The 22,304-nt window shown below is 36.7% G+C and overlaps 2 protein-coding genes and 1 non-coding gene across 5 annotated transcripts; 1 reads left to right on the forward strand and 2 right to left on the reverse strand.

Moving 5' to 3' along the window:
• Nucleotides 1-1,520: 1,520 nt before the first annotated feature.
• LOC124639018 (N6-adenosine-methyltransferase non-catalytic subunit) lies at nucleotides 1,521-4,191 on the reverse strand. The gene is made up of 6 exons (XM_047176229.1): nucleotides 4,033-4,191; nucleotides 3,779-3,946; nucleotides 3,389-3,589; nucleotides 2,933-3,089; nucleotides 2,479-2,788; nucleotides 1,521-2,214 (listed from the first exon to the last, which is right to left on the reverse strand). The coding sequence occupies exons 1-6, from the start codon at nucleotides 4,096-4,098 to the stop codon at nucleotides 1,968-1,970; spliced, it is 1,149 nt and encodes a 382-aa protein (XP_047032185.1). The 5' UTR covers nucleotides 4,099-4,191; the 3' UTR covers nucleotides 1,521-1,967.
• Nucleotides 4,192-4,401: 210 nt separating this feature from the next.
• Trnad-guc lies at nucleotides 4,402-4,473 on the forward strand. The gene has a single exon. It is a non-coding gene; the product is annotated as a tRNA-Asp (tRNA).
• Nucleotides 4,474-5,185: 712 nt separating this feature from the next.
• On the reverse strand, nucleotides 5,186-21,959 carry LOC124639019 (zonadhesin-like). 3 transcript variants are annotated; one of them, XM_047176231.1, is made up of 6 exons: nucleotides 21,874-21,959; nucleotides 14,156-14,335; nucleotides 13,330-13,542; nucleotides 11,624-11,824; nucleotides 7,491-7,730; nucleotides 5,186-5,482 (listed from the first exon to the last, which is right to left on the reverse strand). In XM_047176231.1, the coding sequence occupies exons 1-6, from the start codon at nucleotides 21,932-21,934 to the stop codon at nucleotides 5,286-5,288; spliced, it is 1,092 nt and encodes a 363-aa protein (XP_047032187.1). In that variant the 5' UTR covers nucleotides 21,935-21,959; the 3' UTR covers nucleotides 5,186-5,285. The 3 variants fall into 3 exon arrangements, with proteins under 3 accessions (XP_047032187.1, XP_047032188.1, XP_047032186.1); XM_047176232.1 differs by having other exon boundaries at nucleotides 7,491-7,712; nucleotides 11,624-11,827; XM_047176230.1 differs by having other exon boundaries at nucleotides 11,624-11,827.
• Between the last annotated feature and the right edge of the window lie 345 nt (nucleotides 21,960-22,304).

A 22,304-nucleotide genomic window follows, 5' to 3' on the forward strand; every position in this document is an offset into this window, starting at 1 on the left:
ATTAAGTCACGATACACAAAATACTCATTGTAATTCTTACAAGCTAGGTACATTATAATAAGTCAAACACCCTGCCGAATATGTTGGTTCGTATCAAAATATATCGCACGCTGGAGCAGGAATAAACTGAGAACTAATAATATCTGAGCATTATTATGACCTGAACTGTAATCAATAGGGTTGTTTCCAATTTTCGGAAATCTATTTAGATAGCTTGTAAATAATTTTAAGATCACCCTCTCTTTCATTTTTCATCTCAAATCTTTTTATTTTTTATGTATTACATGTTTTTCTATTTGTCTTAAAATATTGCTCAGAAAACGCTAGATCACGTGACTGTGACGTCAACGTTCTCTGTTCATTCCTTTACATTTTAAAGCACATCTAACGAGAAAAAACTAACATACCAACTAATGGATTTCTTAATTTTAATAATGTATTTTTATAAAATAGCTACTAAACTATAATATTTTATACATATAGATTATTTTTATACATTTGAACAAAAATAAAATACCTCAAATGTTTTGAGTTGTGTACGCGGAAAAATGAAATGGTGCAAAGAAACGTAAAGTTTGTGTTTATTTATATTGAGGTTATGTTTGTGTCCGCGTTCGAAAAGATTTGATGCTTTTTCAAAAAACTTAAATTAAATGAATGTCTACAAGGTTTGTGTTGTGCGAGACTGTGGAAATACGACCATTAGTGCTCTAAATAAACTGTTCATCCACGTACCGTTGAATAAAAATCTTGGTTATTGGTTGGCAAAGAATTGAGCGACCATAAAAGAGTCTACTCTTGGCAGATTGGAACTATCAGCTTTCATAAATCGTTTCTCCGTAATTTTTTAGCAGTTGTATCACTTAAATGGAATTATATAACACACAGAACTTCACAGAAGCAAATAAACAAAACATTAATTCTGAGGTTATTTCGATATATCTGTCACTGTCAAATACTTGTCATTGTCAAATATAGAAAGGATGACGTCATCGGTCTCTTCTCGTCGTTTTTAATGGCGTGACGTCACAGGCTCTAAATTAAAATTTCATAAATTAATTAAAAAATATATGGTCAGTTATAAATAATATAATATAGCTTATCGTGTTTCTAGTTTTGTGAACTTTCGGTGCATTTATTTAATTTTAACCAAATGAATACAAGGAAACAACCCTATTTATTAATTGGCTTGTGATAAATGCAAGGAATAATTTATTCGTTTTAGAATGTATTTTACCGCAAGCTTTTTTGTTGTGAATAGCGACCAAAAATTAACTAAATGGACCTCTGTTGTCCAAAATAAATGGATTTGAATAGGACTAAAATATCTTGATAATCATAAGCATCAACTTCTATGTTTAATCACAAACCTACCAAAATGTAGGTGCTGTATTAATCTATCTAAATAATTCTTCGACCTGATAAATTGGCGGCAATTTTGGGTATTGAATGTAATGTTGATAGTTCTAAATAACAGTTTTTTTCACCTTATCATCACGAGTAAACGCAAATCTCTTATAACATTCTATCACTTACAAAAATAATTATATAACTGCATTTCACTGAATAAGTATGCAGTCCATTCTACATACCAGGACATTTTAGTTGATAAAGTAAGAAACCTTTGTCAAAAGATTGTGTCTATGTTTAAAGCTAAGTTCAGATTGCAACACCATATACCGTACACCAATCTGAACAATATAGAGAGATACTTATAGGCATCACAATGTCTTGTCCCAGTCTAAACTTAGTTTTAAATTGTCGCTCAGATCTTGATGATCCTAACCTTTTCAACAGGACCAACAAATACAAATATCAACATACCCTACCCAATCTCGAAACCAAGACTATCCTTATGATGACTGCTTGTTCGAGACGATAATGACATTCATCACTTCTACCTTCCTCGATAGTCACTAACCCGCCAAGAACTCACTAACACTACATTTTCGTCCTTTAGAAGGGACTCAGAGCGCACCTCTGCCCCTCCCTCTCCCTCTAAACCCTCCCCTCCCCCTCGGTCGTGCTCCCTTGCTGGTGTTAGGAGGACTCTTGGGCCGCAGCGCCTCGATCCTCTCGGTGCAGCCAGTACTCTCGCGGCCCTCCGTGAAGTAAGACGCGTATAACTCGGCGTTGAAGTTCGAGTTGGTTAGTTCGTGGCCGATGGTCACCCAGCCTGGTCTGATGGTGGAGTCACGACCGAACAGATGGATTCTAGAAGGAAGATTGAAAAGATTATTTTATTCAGGAAAAATGAAATGCTTATTTATTTCTGTTTTAAAGAGAGGAATTAATGATAAGCTCGTATCTTCTGTAAGACAACATAAAATGTATAATGTATTGTATTTTGTGGTGAAAAAATCTCTAAAGACACATTACATAGACGTGCGATTTTTATCTCAAACAAAAGGAATCAAAAGATTTCTAGACCCTTTAATACAATCTATCACAGAATTAAAGAAGCAGAAAATATATTACCTTCTTCTCCCCAAACAGAAATGCTCCATAATATGAAATATCTCAATAGGCTTCTCACTGCTGCCAAACTCAGGGTCTTCAGATATGATCAAGTCTATATCCACATTTGCATGTATGAAGTCTCCATCCACCGACCTCCGGACAGTTCCTTTGATGCCCATGAGACAGTGCTCTTTAGTACGCTGGAATACAGCATTATGTTCCAAGTTTTTGGAGTGGCCAGGGTTCTTAATGTTGGTCTTTATCCAGCAAATGTCTTCGCAGCGACGGAAGCCCCATTTCTTGAGGCATTCTCTGCCCATGTCTAAGCCTGTGAAAATGCAAATTGGTTATTTTAGTTATTTTCTTGTGTCTGTTATTAACTTCAGGATTAGCATTAGTTTACATGCTGCCTTCTTAAGAAATGATCTGTGGGTTCATCAAAAAACCTATTTACTTAAACATTAGGACTTACCTTCAGAACTACCACACCACAGGAATATGAAAGAGCGAGCCTGTGCAATCTGCTGCAGATCTAACGCGAGCACGTCCTGCCAGCGCCAGCCGGAGCCCAGCGGCGGCTCCACCAGGATCACGTCGAACTTGTTGCTCATCTGCTTCAGGTCAAATGTCTGGAAACATGGTAATGTTTAGTAAATGAGATTTACATAAGTAACTTTTTTGCCGCCTGCTGGACATTTTGTGTACCTATCTATAAAAGATTGAAACAAAAACTGCTCATTAGTCTAATATACCAGAAATATAGTTGTACTTTTTGTAAGTGTACATAATTACATAACGTAAAACACTCAAAATTGTAGCAATGTTTGCTAAATACTCAAGATTTGTTGTACAAAAACCGAGCCAAACACAAAAGGTTGAAAAGTGTCATTTGAAAACTAAAGGATTATTATAATATAAAAAGCCTAACCTTCAAATCACATTTCAAATACATAGGTGGTGTAGCTGTCTGTGCGATCAGATCATCCTTCAGCTTGATGAGCTCCCTCAACTTGGGGTACTCCTCAAACCTGTCAGCCAGGCCAACATCACGGATGAAGTTCTGCGGTCTCTGGCCCGTGTCCACGAAGTGCTGGCAGTAATCATTGTGTGGGTTTGATGATTGTGTGCCCTGTGCAAAAAAAATCTTTTTTATTACACTTGCGTCCCGAGAGATCTAAATACTACATACATTATGGAAAAACCCAATTAAATAGATATACCTCCAGGGCCATTTTTAACATAAATTTTGTAAAAGCTACTTCCAAAACATTTTGCCCCAGATTTGAAGACGTAAATTAAACGAACTGCCGATACTTACCTTTAAGAAAGTCGAGGAATCTGTGTAAACTAATTCGTCAGGTTGATCTTTAGTTGTCGGCTTATCACTTCCTTCGCTTCCTACCCCAGGAACCGCCTGTTTCTTCGGCGGCACGTCTAATGTGGCTCCCAAGGCATGTCGGAGCTCACTTACACTTGATACGCCAAGCTAAAATTAAAAACAGCGTATCTTTCACAATTCATAAGACCTAGCAGATTTGAGGTTATGTCAAGATTTTTATCTTCTCTACTAACAGTTTGCGCCAACAATTTCTTTCTCTTTTGAGATCGTTCTCGCAACTCTTTCAGTTTTTCACTCATTTTTGAGGCTCCAATACTATATTCTTTTAATTATCAAATATCAAGCCATCGAAATTGTAAACAACTTGGCGGTGACAACAATGTAAGCGTGCAGAAATAAAATAGCTAATTAATTAAAGAAAATCGTTGATATGAAACCAAAACAAACGTTTTACAATAAAATAAATAAGAAATAATATTGTGGATTTGCTTTTGTTTGCTAGACACTTGAGAATAAATAATCAGATGTTACAGATATTAATTTCTGAACGAATTCTAAAATACTGTTATATTGTACTTTACTATTTTAGCACCTTACGTACATCTTCGGTAGTATAGTGGTAAGTATCCCCGCCTGTCACGCGGGAGACCGGGGTTCGATTCCCCGCCGGAGAGAACCTTTTTGGATTTTTTGTTTCTGCTGGTAAAGGCTGTTAACAATTAATGTAATCCGAATAACTCAGTGTTTTTATTAAAATATTTGCTGTAAGTTTAGTACACCAATAAGCTTAAGAAGGAGACAGAGGATGTTATTGGGTTTAGATGTTATTAAATTATAAAACAGAATTTATTTAGCAAAATTTTCTTTATTTTCAATCTGGTACGGACATCTAGATTTATGTATCTACCTACTAACTTAAAAATAAATAAACATAAGCTAAAAAACCTAGGCTATACCAGCTACAAGCTAACTATTAATTTATTCTATGTTCTATTCTAGCACCCATACTTATTCCGAACGATTTCTTTGCTACTTTTCCGGTTACACAACCTAGTAAGACAATAATTATTTGAGTACTTGCGTACCTACATTAATTAATATCATTTGAAATAATTTACATCTTTATTATAATGTATGTACACAATAACAAAAATAACTTAAATTTAGTACATGTTTTATATTTAATTATACCTATTAACAGCTTTGTAAAAATATAACTAAGTTTCTTCCTATGAATACTTTGATCTTATCTCAAAAGAGTAAACAAATAATAATTAAGTACTAGATAGGTACAAAAAGCATGCTAGTTATAGCACACTATCTCAAATTACATACCAACTAGTTTCTTCCTACTCTAGGATAAAAGGAGTAAGGAGTAACCAAATATTTAACTACACGAAAGAAAAAGAAAACAAGTATTAATAACCGTCTTTAAAAACAAAAAAAAACAATTGTAAGAATTACTAATTTAGTCAGTCTAAATTCCTCACAATGATCTGTTATCAGTGGTATTCGAGCACTTGTCTTTAACTACACAGAGACCAGTGGCGCCATCTCTTAGCAGGCCCATCTTGCAGTGACAGCCGAGCACGCAGCTTCGCGGGCGCACGCACGGGCGCGTGTCACAACGAACTTCGCACCCGTAACGGCAGACATACTCCTCATTCGCGTCTTTGCATTTTTCTGGAAATTGAAAAAGTTGTATTAAGAAACTGGCAGGTAGGTAGTATGGGTGGGTAGCGCCGTTTAACTGTAAAGATAACCAGTCCTAAAATCGCCGAAACCAATGGGCAACAGTTTCATGGCTGGTTATGGTTTGGTTATCGTTACCGTGCACCCATTATTATGCTGAAAATCCTAAATAAAATGATCAAATTATGGCAGTCGATGATGGAGAAACTGGAGAGCTGGCGAGCAAGCCAAACTTTCGAAGATTTGAAAAGTTTATTCTAATCATGCAATTCAAATGATTGGTACTAAATCCGGGAATTGTTACTATAAACTATAATAGTTGCAGTCATCGTAAGCAATATTTTTTTCCAATAAAGTAAAATTCTATCTTTGTAACTGTAAGGAAGTGCTGACTCTTGAGTCCTCACTCGAAAAAGGGGGAAATATAGAACGTGTTTGTATTCGAACGACACGAAGTAAGTAGCATTCACAAGTCAGGGAGCACCCTTACATTCAAGTCTTCACAATAAGAGATCTTGTCTCTTTAATGCATGCGCCCCGGTTTTGGCTCCTAAGTACATACTTTCAAAGCTTCTCTCAGTGCTACACATTTTTTTCTCCTTATGTTTTATCCCAGTAGGTAAGTATTCCGACATACTTCAGGTTCTTAAACCGAGCTTTAAGACGCGGAAATCTTAAACATTTACAGGATTAAAAATATTTTTATTCATATCAGACGCTATTTAAAATTTCTTCAGCTACAAGTCTTGTGTGGGTGGTCGTAATTGCTCAAATTCCTTTTGAATCGACTATATCTAAAGGTTTAGTCCAACGGGAGGATTACCAAACGCAATCATTTCGAAATGACGACGGATTGAGTTGAAAACTGTATCAATTTAAACTTGGGATTGAATTTTGTTAACTGTATAATGCGGTTTAATGAGGTTTTTGAAACGGTATAAGCCGATACGTTCCAAAATGGGAGTTGAAAGGTAAAACAGTCAATTTCGTAACTAAAGCCCCAATTGTCGGATTTGGTTTTTCAACAAAATAAGTGTAGGTATAAAAATTTACGAGTGCCACCGAACACGGCTTGCCTCTCAAGCTACTTATTAACGATTTTATGATCAGACCATTCGCGAACTTTCTCGTCTCCGCTTATCCCTAAAACAATTGAGGCATAAAATGTGGGAGTTAGTCTTGAATCATCGTTACTTGCGCCAGATCTCCCTTTTCTTTATTCTTAAGCGGATTTATTTTTTTATGTTCCGATTGGCCTGACTGTTTCATGGTCGCTATAAAATAAATTATAAGTAGGTACCTACCCTTAATGCGTTATAAAATCGATATGTTTGAACTTCAATTATAGATAGCCTAACCTAACCAAAGCCTTTTTATGCTGAAGTCTGAAATTGAATATCTGTTGTTGTAACAAATCTATGTACATGTACAAATAAACCTCAAGAGCACAAGATCCCATAGACATAAGGGCGTGATAGATGGACTTACACAGAATGGAGCCAAGTTCACAGTTGTCACATAAATACAGCACCCACATGATAACAGCCAGTAACAATGTTCTGTGTGATGTACGCGCGGGAGTGACAAGCGTTATGAATGGGGATGCTCTAGCAATGACATTGTTACATGATACGAGAATCAAAGGCCACGGCAAGGTATGGTATTTCTTGTATGGATAATTTAATATTACGTAGTGATTAATTCATCCTTATTAATATTCAACAGGTAATATAATAACTCCCCTTAGATATAGGTAGTTAAGGTAGAGTAGACAATTACAAAGGCAGAATGTTGTTTTTTTAGTTAAGTAAGTTGGCTAACATAAAAAGTTATCATTACCTATGCTAGTTTTGCTATATCATCATCTGCTCATTTTTTTATTTCTTTGTCCTGATTTAGGAGTTTCATTCTACCTGTTCAACGACATTTTGTAGTTTTTCTACCGTTCAATGAGAAAAAAACCTTAGACATACTTAACTATTTTCTAGAAAATACTCACGTGGATAACAATCCTTCTCCTCCACGCAGTGTCCACTGTGATGCCTCAATAATGGCGGCCTGCAGAGGCAGCCTCTCGTGCAGACCTTGATGGGGCACGAGGGTGCAGGGTTGGAACAGCTGGGCTCGCACCAGCCGCAGGAGAAGTACTCCTCGTCAGGAGCACAGTCCTCCACCGTAGGTTCGTGAGAGATGTGGGTCATTGGGCCCACCATTACTTCGGCTGCGAAATTAGTTATTTCTGTGGATATAAGGCCTTTTTGAAAGATGGCGAGAGAGGCTTGGACTTGAATACCAGGGTTTGTAATCTATGTGGATCGAATGCCTATCTGACCTTAACATTGGCATACATTCTGAGATATGTTTATTTGAGCGTTTAAAGAGACTGTAGTGACATGATGTTCGATATCCTAGTAGCACTGCATACAAGCATGGGCGTAACCACACTGGGGCAAGCTGGGGCACTTGCCCCATCCTGGGCCCTGGCTCTGACCTATAAGGTGTCTGATTAAACAATGTTATTTTTTACTAACTCTAACTAACAACATCAACAATCATACTATCCGTAAGTTATTGCACAAAAAAATTGTCGACTTTGAAAAGAGCGCGATCAAAACAAAATGCACGCTCGAGTTCCCGAACGTGCGCAGTGCGCGCGTCATTTGAAAGCGAGCCGTATTCCCTAAAACAATAGTTGCTATGTGGCGTAGCGAGCCGAGCCGTCCATCTAATCCAAAAATAATGCATTGAAGGAGATGGAACTGGTAGATGTGATCAAAATTTCGGAAATGCAATTTTATCCTAGTGTAAAAACCGCGCTCGCTATTTTGCTTGCCCAGCCATGTACGACCTGTACAATAGAACAATCGTTTAGCACAGTGGTGGTCCGCGGACTACTGGTGGTCCCTGGAGGCATTCCGAGTGTCCGCGAAGCTTACAAAGGCTTAAAAGGGCAAAACCGACAACAGGCGGAACGCAGCCGAGCACGAACGAAATGCTCGCAGCGCGCTCGTTAGAAACTTGTAATTTGGTCCAGATTAGACGAATTGTGTTCGGCTCGTGCTCCGCTTGTGCTCGGCTCTTCTAGCGTAGACACAGCTTTAGGTATCTAACTTTATTTTTATCGACTTATCTATGCGAGCGAGGGGATTTTCGTATGGATGTAAATCGGGTGTGTCGAACCTAGTGTCGTACCATTCATGAAAATGTATATTTGGGCGACATTTTACGTAGTTTTTGGTTTTGAGTCTTAAAAAATAATTAAAATAATTTCGCGCTCGCTTCGCTCGCGTATTCAGAAACTAAATTATTTTTGTATTTGTCAGGAAACAAAAAGTTAAGTACGTTTGGGCTAAATTTTGCGTAATATTTGGTTTAAGTCCGATAAAAATTTCATGCTCGCTTCGCTCGCATATTCAGAAACTATATGCCCTCATTTTTGCATTTGTCAAAAAGTCGTGGTGGCCTAGTGGGTAAAAGACCAACCTCTCAAGTATGAGGGCGCGGGTTCGATCCCAGGTCAGGCAAGTACCAATGCAACTTTTCTAAGTTTGTATGTACTTTCTAAGTATATCTTAGACACCATTGACTGTGTTTCGGATGACACGTTAAACTTTAGGTCCCGGCTGTCATTAAACATCCTTGGCAGTCGTTACGGGTAGTCAGAAGCCAGTAAGTCTGACACCAGTCTAACCAAGGGGTATCGGGTTGCCCGGGTAACTGGGTTGAGGAGGTCAGATAGGCAGTCGCTTCTTGTAAAGCACTGGTACTCAGCTGAATCCGGTTAGACTGGAAGCCGACCCCAACATGATTGGGAAAAAGGCTCGGAGGATGATGATTTTGCATTTGTCAACAAACAAAAAGTTAAGTACGTTTGGGCTAAATTTTACGTAATATTTGGTTTAAGTCCGATAAAAATTTCGCCCTCGCTTCGCTCGCGTATTCAGAAACTGTATGCCCTTATTTTTGCATTTGTCTACAAACAAAAAGTTAAGTACGTTTGGGCTAAATTTTACGTAATATTTGGTTTAAGTCCGATAAAAATTTCGTGCTCGCTTCGTTCGCGTATTCAGAATACAGCGTATATATGCCCTTACTTTTGGCTTTTGTTCTGTGTGTGATTGTTTATTTTCTGTACCTGAAAATATAAACCTCTCAAATTAAGAGATTAACAAGTTTGAGATTAACGGCTCAAGATACAAAAAGTCGGAGGGCCCCCGCCCTCCCCCGGTGGATAGGTTGACTGCTGCCCCACCCTGAGCCCAAAGCTGGCTACGCCCATGCATACAAGGATCTAGCACTGTCCTAGGTATACCTATATATTGTAACAATATTCTCATTTGCATTACCAGCCAGCGTCGAATCTAGCTAAGGTTTTAGTTTCACAAGGGATCTACATTATTTTACCAATTTATTATTTTCCCAGTTACAATAGTAATCAGTTCGTTACGATTTTACCATTACATTATTATCTCATAATCATTTGCAACTATGTACTCAAGTCTTATGCATTGTCTCTCCTCGAGCCTCGCTATTATAAGTTATCTGTAACCACACCTATAATTGCTACTTCATTATTCAACTAGTTATGAATTTATGATTACTTAAGTAAGTTTAGTATGGCCGATGCATAGCTCCACAGATCCGGAACAGTATTATGAAATACTGCGTTACTGAATCTGATGCTAATTGTTGTAATTAGTGAACGTGTACTAAGCTTGTATAGATTCATTAAGCCTTTGTGTGGTAATGTTATTGGAGTACAGAAACGTTTTAATCCATTTGTTAATTTCGATAGACTACTTACGCTATGCTAAATTTTTGCTAACATGGCCGACTTGATGTTTAGAAATATAAGCTTCCTACTCAGTAAAAGATAGTTTTACACACACACGACAATTGTGCATAGAGATCTGTCCTGGTCCTACTGACAATGAAGTTGGTAATTATGTGCGAATTGCGATCGTTACAGCTTGAAAGGAGTATCGATCTGCTCTTACGTAGGTATGGGTAGATACCCAGTCGTTGAATAGGTCAGTTAGAGGTTAAGAAAGTTAGCTATATTCAGAAAAGTGGTGGTTACCCAAGAGGCTGAACAGAACAAAGTTGTGATAAGTCAGAGGTTATTAACAAAATTTGCAATATTTGAAAACAGAAAGGGAAGGAAGAAATAAATACAGAATTGCAATTTGATTAACAATTTAATTAAATTCACCTTAAAATAAATCTCTTAACTAAGGCGGCCAACCGTCCCGCATTCTGCGGGACCGTCCCGCAATGCTTGACGAAATCCCGTTTTGAAATTATTAGTAAAATAGTCCCGCAAAACGTTGTATGCGTCCCGCATGTCCCGTATCCCTATTTTTCTACCACGCTTCTTTCTACACAACACCCACCTGCGCGCACGCTCAACAGTGCAGGAACACAGATTACCTATAATATAATCTCGTTCTCTTTATTTCTACTGAACTCGTGAGGCCTAATGATTTTGAAAATAAGACATTATATAGTGCACGCTGTGACACGATATTGATAGGTTAAATTATAGCTTTTTGCTTATGGTTTTTATTTTATCAGTTCCGTCCGATCATTTTTCAATGCCCCCCCCCCCCCTTTTTTTTTCACGAAAGGTTAAGTCCCGCATTCAGTTTTCGGAAAGTTGGCCGCCTTACTCTTAACACTAACCAAATAAATATTAAATTACAAACAGTCGAAAGATCCGCAAATAACACAATTACGGTAACACAAAGAGGTGCAGTTAACATGGAAAAGTGCTAGGAAAGATACATTAATTAAGTACTTTTACAGAGGATCGTGACAGAAAACATAAACAATGTTTTATGTTAAATACAGATTGATATAGCAGGGATTTTAGAAGTCAACATTTACAAAAATAAAGAGAAATTTTGCTTACAAACAACAATAGTTATGTATCAACTAATAGAGGCGTTGTGCGTTTTATCTGTTAACTTTATAAATATGACATCAGTTACAGAGATTTGGCAAGAAGAAACATGAATTATCTTTATGAAAAAAAAAAAATCTGAAGAAACGAAGAAACCATTAAATATTGGATCACAGAAAGTGCTCAATGCTGGAATTGAAAGTACACTCCATTTAATATATCCCAGTTACCTTTGGGGCATTCTTCTAGCTTGACACATCTGCCATCAGGGGCCTGAACGTAGCCGTCTTCACAGAAGCAGCCCATGGCACAGGGTGTCGGACACTTGGGGTTGGGGTTACTGCAGGTCTTGATGCAGGTCTCACAACGTTTGTACACCTGGTGCTCGCTGCAGGTCATCTGGTATTGGTATTGTACTGGTGCTGCTGGATCTTCTGTTTAAGGTACATTTCTTAGTTATGCTATTGGAAGTTTGCAGAAACAATAATTAAACAGATTTGTAAGTTGAAGAGCTTTTTACGAGCTTTTACGACATGATATAGGAATTGATTTTAGTTTAAAAAAAAATCAAGAGAAAGATACACTATGGTAAAGGTTCTTATGTTACTGGTTAACTATGATACATCAAAACCTAGAATAACACTAAAATTAAATAAGGCTTGAGAAGAGAATGTTAGGATACAAGATGCTACAAAAAGTATAGAAAGATTAAAAGTATATTAGAACAGATTCGAGGAAGTATAGTCGATATTCTTCTGCTAGGAAAGTAAGACAAGAAGTGAAGAAACTGCAGGGCAAGAAGGTTTAGCCGTAGAAGATGAAGCAAGCGTTGGTCTTGCAAGAGATCAGCTTAGGATACTAGTATTCGTTGTCTGAAAAGAAAGATTCTAGTAAGAAAAATGATACATAAATATACCTACTTAATTAATAGTGTTTCATTGAATATCAGTTATACTTAGTTAAAGAGCTACTTATAATAGAGCTAGGAGAAAAAATAGGTCAGAAATCCACAGCCGATCTATACATATACATGCTAAAGTAACTACGTATGTATGTAGCGCTTTCACAACTTAACTACTGAATCGATTTAAATGGGTGCTTAGATAGTCTAGGTCCAGACAACAGTATTGATTTTTTTGTTTAATTCAATTTTATCTCTTAAATTTCCTCAAAACTAGTTCTAAAAGAAACAAAACAAACAATGTTAGCCTTAACCTCGAGCATACATTAAGAAGTCAAGATCACACGTCAAGATAAATGGAGCCTGTTTGCCAAAAGCGAAATTTGCGAATGAGTTTTTTTGTATGCCTGTCAGAGCAATTAGGTGTTATGTTAATTTATCATTGACGACTTAATAATTGGTAGTTGCAAAGAACATTAGAAATGTTGCATTAAGCTTTTGAACGAAGATACGAAAAAGTCAAAATGATGAAAGTGACTTCAATAACGGAACCTCAAAAATGTATTACTTGTACATTATTTTATTTATATAAAGAGAGACAATGAGTTACGACATTATATAATGTGTAGTAATAAGATGACAATGGTGTTATTAATTATGCGTTAAATTAAAATATTTTGATACGCCGTAATATGTAACTTTAAATAAGATAAATTGCAGATTCGGTGATTGTCAAAAGAAAGACGAAAGAAAAAGGCTTGAAAGCAGATGAAAAAAGAAGATATACATGCATACTAAGAACTGTATGTGATATTATAATGCGAAAGTAACTCTGTGTGTCTGTCCGGCTTACACCTTATAACTACTGAATCGATTGAAATAGAATTTGGTACACAGATAAATCAAGCTCTACCTGAGAATGGACATAAGCTACTCACGGGAGCCGGTGAAACTTCAGAAGCTATTTTGAAGTTAAGGTTGAGAGGGATATAAGAAAAGGCATGAGCTCAAATCGCACTAAGGCAATGCACATACCGTTGGAACATTGGTTAGGCGGCACACAGTTCCCATCCCTGTCTCTGAGCAGCCCTTCTTTGCAGAAGCAACCCCTCGTGCACTGGGCTGGACACACGGGGTTGGGGTTGTCACAAGTCTTGATGCAGTTCTCACAGAACCGATACTCCTCGTTTTCAGGACAGGTACCGCCGTTTGGACGGGGTTCTGTTGTGTCTTGTGTGTAGGCTGAAACTGGAGGGTTAAAACTGATGGTACACGATAATACAGAGAGAGTCATAACACAATTATGGGGTTAGCGAGAGCTTTAATTTAGGTTTCCTAAGCTAGAGCTAAGTCTACACTTTGTATGATCAATATTATTTACTGTCTCTAACGAAGCATATTAATACTTGAATGTTATGTACAGGAATAATTGGACTTCAGATTTATGTACTGTATGCTAACTATTGTTTTTCTTGATTGTCTTAACCTGTAGTCTGTCACTGTACTTATTAAATAAATAAATAAATAAATAAATTAACGATCAGAAGTTTGTCTTTGTGGTCATGAAAACAAAAGTGACTAGAATACTTTAATTAGCGTGAGATTATTGAAAATGAAAGTTCTGGCTCACTGTCTCACCAGGCAATCTTCGTCATTTCTGTCAAGTTAAGCAATTCTAAACCACTCATCATTAAAGTGTGAACCAGTTTTAAAAAGATAGAAAGTCATTTTTTCAATGTTTTTGAAGGTCTTTACAAAAGAAAACCCCCAAAACGCCCGCCGTTCACCACTTCCTATGCATTTTTGCTGGGAACAAGAGGTGGTGGAATGAATTCCCCGGCAAAGTTATTTAACCACTTACGTATTGGAGGACAATCAGCCAGCTTGACGCACTGTCCCTTATCGTTCCGGACCTGTCCGTCATCGCAGAAGCAGCCGGTCCGGCAGACGGCCTTGCAGTCCGGCGCCGGATTGCGGCAGGTCCGGTGGCAGCCACACATGAGGAGCCGCTCGTTTGCTCGACAGAGGACGCCTACTTGTGCTAGAAAGAAAGAAATAAAGACACATTAATTTACATAGAACCGTGATACTAGATTGGAAAAATGGTTAATAGTTCATGCTTTATGCATTTCACTATCACTACATAGTATAAAACAAAGTCGCATTTTCTGTCCCTATGTCCCTTTGTACGTTTAAATCTTCAAAACTACGCAACCGATTTCCATACGGTTTTTTTTTTTATAGATAGGATTTATGGATAGGAAAGGCTGGTTTTGGTACTGACTTCTTTAAATTCCCTAATAATTCGAAAGCTGTTTTGGGGTCCTACACAATAGCACTGAAAAAAAGACCCTCAAAACACTCGTCGTCTAGATTTATGTGGACCAATCAAGTAGCTAATGAATGAAGATTATGCTACCTTAAAATATGTATGTGTAACATACTGACCTACACAATTTTTTACACAGCTCGATTATGTACCATCAATTTTAAATCCATTGACAAGGAATTTAATTAATGAAACTGGAGTGACGTGGCTTGCATCGCAAAGTCAATCAATCCATATTAATCGAACCGTGTAATCGGTCGATTGATTTTATGGCCAGATCTTTATTTAGATAGCACAAATTTATCTGACAGACTGATTATATACGACTTTCTTTATTAATAAAGCTTCGTATGTTTGTTTTTGGATGAGCAGGGCTACTTTCAATTGTTATTTAAATATACTTTTGGCTTAGTAAGCAAAGCAAACAATACTTATGTCTTTTTTATCGCACCCTGGGAATTCATTAGCTGTGGATAGTGTAGTCTTATACTTTTCAAATTGGTTCAGTAGGATCTGAGCCTTTAGGGTAAAACAAACAAATTATATTAAAAATAATTTTAGATGGATTGGCTTTCACTGCTTAGTCATTATTGCCGTGATATCAACTTTATTTAAACCTAAAGAACCTTTACGAACAACTTTTAACTCCAAAGAGATTTAAAGTGATCACTTGAGTTTTGACATCGGACAGAACTCTTCAACTGTATTTCGAATCACAATAAACAAATCCTTGCTTTGTTTCTCATAAATCCAAATTAATTTTATTTTGAAAGCAGGTACCTTACCTGTCACTTATTTCTTACCTCTTATTTAATTTTGATGTAATTTTTTGAGTAGATCTCGAGCTTTGACCGGTCTTAAAATATATATTTTTGTACCATTTTACAGTATAATTCTAACTTATTGATTGACTATTTTGTGCAGGGTGGCCCATTTGAGGACCGGTAAGCTTAGGAAAGACCTACGACACTCTTGAGGTCAGCTTTATATCTGTAAGTTTTTTTCATTTTCTTAGCAGAATAATTTATTTATCATCATAATTCTAAGACAGTTTGACAGATAAAGAGCCCTTTACTTTCTTTTTCAACCACTACGGACAACAAAAAGAAAGAATTTCGTAGCTAGACGAAACAGAAAATTAAGAGCACTGAGCGAAATTCTGGCGTCGACCATAAATCAAATGCGATCCAACCAGTGATTATATACCTACTTACAAATTATCTTAAAGTTCATCAGTATGCGTTTCACTTGTATCTTCGTCCGTCTACCGGTCTGTAGAGTTTACAAACAGAATATTGTCTGACACTGTATGTAATGACTGACACTCGTTCGTTTTAAAACAATGACCTGTTTGCGGGTACGAGGAAGCGAGGAACATTTCTCTGTTTTAATAGACAAGGTCCGATTGGAGGAATACTTATTTTTAGTAATTTTTTAATACGTTGAAAATACGTTGAGAATGATGAATTGTTAAAGAATTGAGATTTCACCCGTGTCCTGAGGAACATATTCCGTGACCCGATGAAATATACTTAGCCTCTGACACGCTCGAATAAGATAGCTTTCTATTAATAAAATGATTATCGAAATAGGTTCAGGAGATCCATAGATAACCCTTTACAACGTCAGCATCTCTCCATGTAATTACTCAGAAGTATTTATTTGTTAAATTAATTTATCTTTATTAAAACAACATTCGACAACACACGCTTTTGCACTAATCAAAAACATAATTATTATTATGTTTTTATTATATATATATATATATCCTAATACATGTCTTATTAGGATAAGAGATCCTGTAAAGATAGTTTAAGGTGTTTATAAATAAATAAATAAATAAGTAAGTAAGTAAAGATAATTCTTAAATTGATAAGTTCAAATTAAGTCCTAATAACCTAATTTGCGTACGAAAGAAACGCTTAAGTTTATTTAAAGTCGAAAATAATGTTATCACTGTGCGTGTATTTTTGATCGACTGGTTCTCAAGGAAACGCCAATAAATTGTTGATACATGAAGATATAAATATCCTGCTGGCAATATGTTTAAGTTTTGTTTTTGTTACGTTAATGTTTATTATCAAATTGCATTTAATTTTAGTGATTGTATTGCTAAGCAACAGATGCGGTGTCCGTTGGTCCGAGGATGGGTGATCTTCTCATGACGAGTTCCTCTGTGTTTCGGACGGTATAAAATAGGCATGATGACAAATTTTTAAATTCCACTTTGAATCCGGCGGGAAAACGCTTGTCAGTGTCATGTCGTCACTTGTGACGTCACGACTGAAATTACAAGACGCAAGTAAACAACGCTCGTGCAATAATTAAGTTTTTTGTGTTATTAAATATGAATTCGAAAGGGCATAGGTGTTGTGGGGTCCCCCAGTGTAAGAACACATCCAAAACAACTCCTGATAAGTTATTTGTGTACGTTCCTCACAATAAAAAAATACGAAACAAGTGGCTTAAACTTGCAAGGCGAGATTCAAAAGCAATATTGCCCAGGGTACAACTTTATTTTTGTGAAGATCACTTTGATATAAGTTATTACATAGTTCTCTAGATTCTAGCATAGTTTATAATGTAAAGAACTATTTGCCTTGATAAATCCGGGCTCCATAACTCGTGTTATAAACAATTAATTAATAAAAAACAAAGATCGCAGTGGAAGTTCACAATAACGAAATGTGACGTTCGCGCGCTTTCGCGCGAGTTGTTTTGAGAAATGACGTCACGAGCACTGATTGGTGTTCAAGATATCATGGCGGATTGCCTTATTTCGTAATTTTATTTTATAAAAATACATATTAATCACATTATTAATAAAGAAAACAATGCGCGTTTTATATTCCAAGCTTCAAGTTTAATTTAATAAATATATTATATTAATGATTTTTGATTACTGTCATGCCTATTGGTGGGTCCCGGCTGTCATTTGTAATTATATTTTGTTTATTTACGTACTTGTTTTAGGGTTCTTCATCACTATCAAACAGTTATCTATAGGTAGCCTACTATTACAAGGGGGAATAAAAAAATATTTGACATTGATTTTGGAGAGCAGTCATCAGATTTCTGAGTATTGTACTTAAATAAAAAAATAAGTAGTTAATTTGTGATTCACGAAAAACTACGAGTTTTGTGACATCAATGGTATGAATCGACTAGTCATCTCGTAAAATGACTAATAACTTAGAAGCGCGAAACGAAAACTGATTTGCATAACAATGAACATTTCTGGTGTCAAAAATTGTTTATTTAATACATTAATACTTGTTTGTTTACCAAAATATTTGAAAGTCGGTAACTGTTTCGAATTTTTATGACCATCATAACCCAAGTTAATGAGTAGGTACTTAATTTCAGTGAATCCCTTTGCTTTGAGATAAGTATGACACAAAACATCTGATCATCCGATTTCTTTAATCAACGGAACCCACTTTTATCAATTTGATTGGATAAAAATTTTTGAGACTTCAAAATTAGGTAATTTCCCAAGAATTTAAAAAATCACACTCAACTTTAAAATTACTTATGGTTTCTTAAGTATATTATAACTGGAGTTCATGATATTTCTTTACTATACAAGGTCTTGATTTGCATTTGTGCCATACGTCAGGAGGGGGACATACAATACGTAAATAATCGATTGGAATTACAGTAGACGGGAAATAGCTAATATACATTGCTTTTTTTGTCATTGTAATGTCGTAGTATTTCAGAAGTAATCCAATTTTATGAATGAAATTTATGAATAATCGTTGCGTATGCTTTGTGTTTGCGTTTGTGTGAGGGCGCAGCACGGTTTTAAGGCCAGTAACACACGCGCCAAGTTTAAATACGGCTAGATGATATTGACGGAATTCCGAAAAAAAAATAAAAAAAAAACCTACCAATTTTTTTGTTGAATTGGGTCGAGAATCATTAGCATAATTACGTCCTTGAATATGGCACGGATGCAAATCAACAGCTTGTATGTTTATTTATGAATGTTTGTAGGTACACAATAAAGAAAGACGACTGGAAAAAAATAATTGACAAAGGTAATGCTCATTTCTAAACAAATCTCTTTCAGCATACATGCGAACGGAATATAAGAATAAAAGAGATGTAGACAGTACCTATGTTTTGTAAATAAAAATATAAATGAAAGAAATGAAATAAAATAACCGTACCTATATTTTACCTACATAAACAATATGAATCTATATAGAATGATTTTAATGTTCAAAATTCCTTCATAAGCGTATTCAAAATATTTTCTTTAAGCACTAAATTATAGGTACTCTTAACAACACTTTAAAAATAATAACAGCATACTTGTCGGCCATCGCGACAGGTATTTCGCCAAGCACCGCAGTTTTATTAAATTAAAACGTCTTTATATGTCTTAAATTACCGGCATTTACCTCGTCCTTCGGTACAAAACATAGAGAATTTAATTAAAGGTTTTAAAACTTATAGCAATGTATGATTATGAGTCATAAGCTTTTTTTTTTTTAACGACGTCAAAAATCATCAAATGACCCCTCCCGCTGTGGGTTAGCAGCGGAGAGGGAGTGTCAGACTCTTACTGACTAAAAACCGTCGTGTTCCGTCATAGGCCTTTTGTGTACCAGGCCAGGGCCGCGGTATCTCTTTCGAACAACCCGCAGCCCCGGCAGGCCTTGGCCCTGCTGGGCCCCGCTGGGGTTGCTGACATCTCTTTGCACGCGCGTTTTTTGGTTTGGTTTTGAGCGCGTGGAACAACGAGCGCCGTCGACACGGGTCTGTCGTCTAAGTAGACAGAGGGGCGATGAGCCACCCGAACTCACCGCCCACAGACCCACGCCTACGGTGGCCGGGAGTCATCTCGCGACACCCGGCGCCCATGGTGTCTACCTGGTCCAGCGCGGCGGCCGGGATGAGAGGTGCGAACTCTCTGGCGTTCCGCCTCCTCCTTCTCGAGCATGACCGCTTCGCAGAAGGAGGCGACGGCATCCCATTCCCTCTCGCCCCGGATCATGGCCTGAACCAGGGCCGGACGCGAGAGGTCGCCGCCGCCCAAAGCCTCGACGAGGACCCGGCGGTACCCCTCCCATGCGGATGAGTCATAAGCTAGTTTGAAGTATGGATCTAGAATTAACTATCGAGTCTTTGAGGTCAGTATTTCATTCGAAATTAAAGTAAGAGTCGTAGGTCATGTCTGTGTTATGAACTCTGAGAAATGTAGTTGGATTTTTGATGGAACGTGATTTATTAACTAAAGTTGAGTGGTAGATAATATCTTGTAGCTTTTAGTCAACATCATTCCACTATTGGGAAGCTATACTATCTTCGGGTGACTTGGGTTATATTTTATCGAGATGTGAAACAGCGAGAAATCTCTATATATTTATAACCTTGTAAAAAGGTTTTGACCTGTAGGTCTTCACAATATAATAATGAGTGACTCATACAGGTTCTGGGATTCCTCTCTCATTAATTCAAAAAACATTTTGAGATAAACGAAATGTTAAACATCTTGGTTTACCCACAGTTAAGAAATGCACAACGCTGAGATTTTTACGAGTGATCACGGAAAACCCTGTGATGGCAAGACTGACCTTTCAGTGTTACCTCATCAATGAGATTTATTACTATTGTTTATTAATAAAGCGTGCGAATGTGTCATAAAGCTGTATAGATAATATCTGTATTATTTACATAGATTTGTATCTTGTTCTACGTGTTTATTTATTTACTTAGTGAGCATGCATTATTTTATTGAATTGCCTTTTAATAAATAAGTATAGTATTGAAGGTTGCCTTCTATTCCTATCTGAATTAAGTTCTATTATAATGGTCTTATTGAAGAAGAGTATGGAAGGAGTAAACATGCTGCGCCGAGCCCAAATAGGATTGGGATACGGGCAGGAGGATGATGATGGTCTTATTGAGCCAATTACTGCCTAGAAATTAAATTAGGATTCTTATCAAAATACTCAAGCTTTACTTTAAGATCTATATACTTTTATAAAAGTGACAGAGGCAGAATAATCTTTGACCACTGCTTAATATTGAGTGATGTTTCAGGTTTCGGCCTTTTTTAACTAACTTCTAGGTATTCTACATTCATAATCTGCCTAGCTAATTCCTAACTAAGTTGAGGTCGGTTTCTAGTCTTATCGGATGCAGCTGAGCACTATTGTTTTACATACCTAGAGCAACTGCCTATCTAACCTCCTCAACGACCGGGCAAACCGATATCATTTGTGACATTGAAAATTGATCCTAGATTATTGCCGCTTCAAAAATTTTCGATCTACCAATCATTTACAAAGTATAAGAATGTTATAAAATTCCATTTGGATTGTAATATAAACAGATAGTAGTATTATGATAACATCTAATATGCAGTAACATATTTTATCCGGACCAGATCCGGTAATGATGTCACAAGGTGCAAGATCATGTTTGATAAATAAATTGCACGTTTATAAGCGCATTCATTCATAAGTATTTATTTATGAGATCGCGATGGATATGCAAATATGTTGAAAATATCTATAAAGGATAATCGCACGTAAACATTTTTGGGTAATTTTCGTAAGACTCGATTGAATAAGGATAATCGCTTTTTTGGTATCTAATAGTTAATAATTGATTCCTAGGCAATAGTTTCACAATGTAATAGCTAATATGGGTTTCTTTTTTAGACAATACATATAAGAAATGTTTATCCTGTAATGAGGTGTCATCATCTCCCGAGCCTTTTCCCAACTATGTTGGGGTTGGTTTCCAGTCTACACCTTGGTAAGACTGGTTGTCAGACTTACTGGTTTTCGATTACCTGTAACGACTGCCAAGGATGTTAAATTGTCATTTGCCGGCTGTCGCCGGGACCTACAGTTTAACGTGGCATCCGAAACACAGTAATTGGTGTCCAAGATATACCTAGAAAGTACAACATACAAACTTAGAAAAGTTGCACGGTACTTGTCTGACCTGGAATCGAACCCACAATTTAAAAGATTTTATCATCAATGGCCCACTACAACGAAAATAAGAAAGACAGAACAATAACTAGCTTCCTACTTATTGACCGGTACCTCAATTAATTTTAAAATTCACTCAAACACTTCATGAAAATCTTAAATTTCTTAGCCACTACACACCGCACAATTTGGTCCTTCGAAACGCATCTTCAACACCCTCCACCACATCCCCTAGAGGGGATATTTAAGTTATTTTCTAACTTATATACTTTATAAAATAAATACTGCACTTACCTTCGGTTCGGCAAACAAGTCCGACCACAAACAGACAAGCAACAATCACAGTAGACTGCATAGCGACGGACGGTCACGGTTAAACTGAACGCTGCGTTCGCGCGAACGTATATATCATACACATAGGAGGGAGCGATGCGCATGCGACTGCCCACAATGATGAGACAATATCTTTGTCAATTTATATATTTAATATTTTATTTCCTCGGGAAATTAATTTCGGATGTTATCGTACTGTATTGTTAAAAAGGTTTTTTTGAATCGTAAAGACTCCGCAGCCAAACCGTACGTATAGGGTAAAGGCGGGATAGATGCCCCACTTTTTGAAATATGCTTATAATTTAATAAATATTGGTTCTACATTAATAACACCTATGAATGTAACTAGTTTAATCCTTTATGTTTATTTGTGATTTGTCTTTTTGGACCTA

Source organism: Helicoverpa zea, chromosome 18 (genome assembly GCF_022581195.2).
Source record: "Helicoverpa zea isolate HzStark_Cry1AcR chromosome 18, ilHelZeax1.1, whole genome shotgun sequence".
NCBI classification, from domain to species: domain Eukaryota; kingdom Metazoa; phylum Arthropoda; class Insecta; order Lepidoptera; family Noctuidae; genus Helicoverpa; species Helicoverpa zea.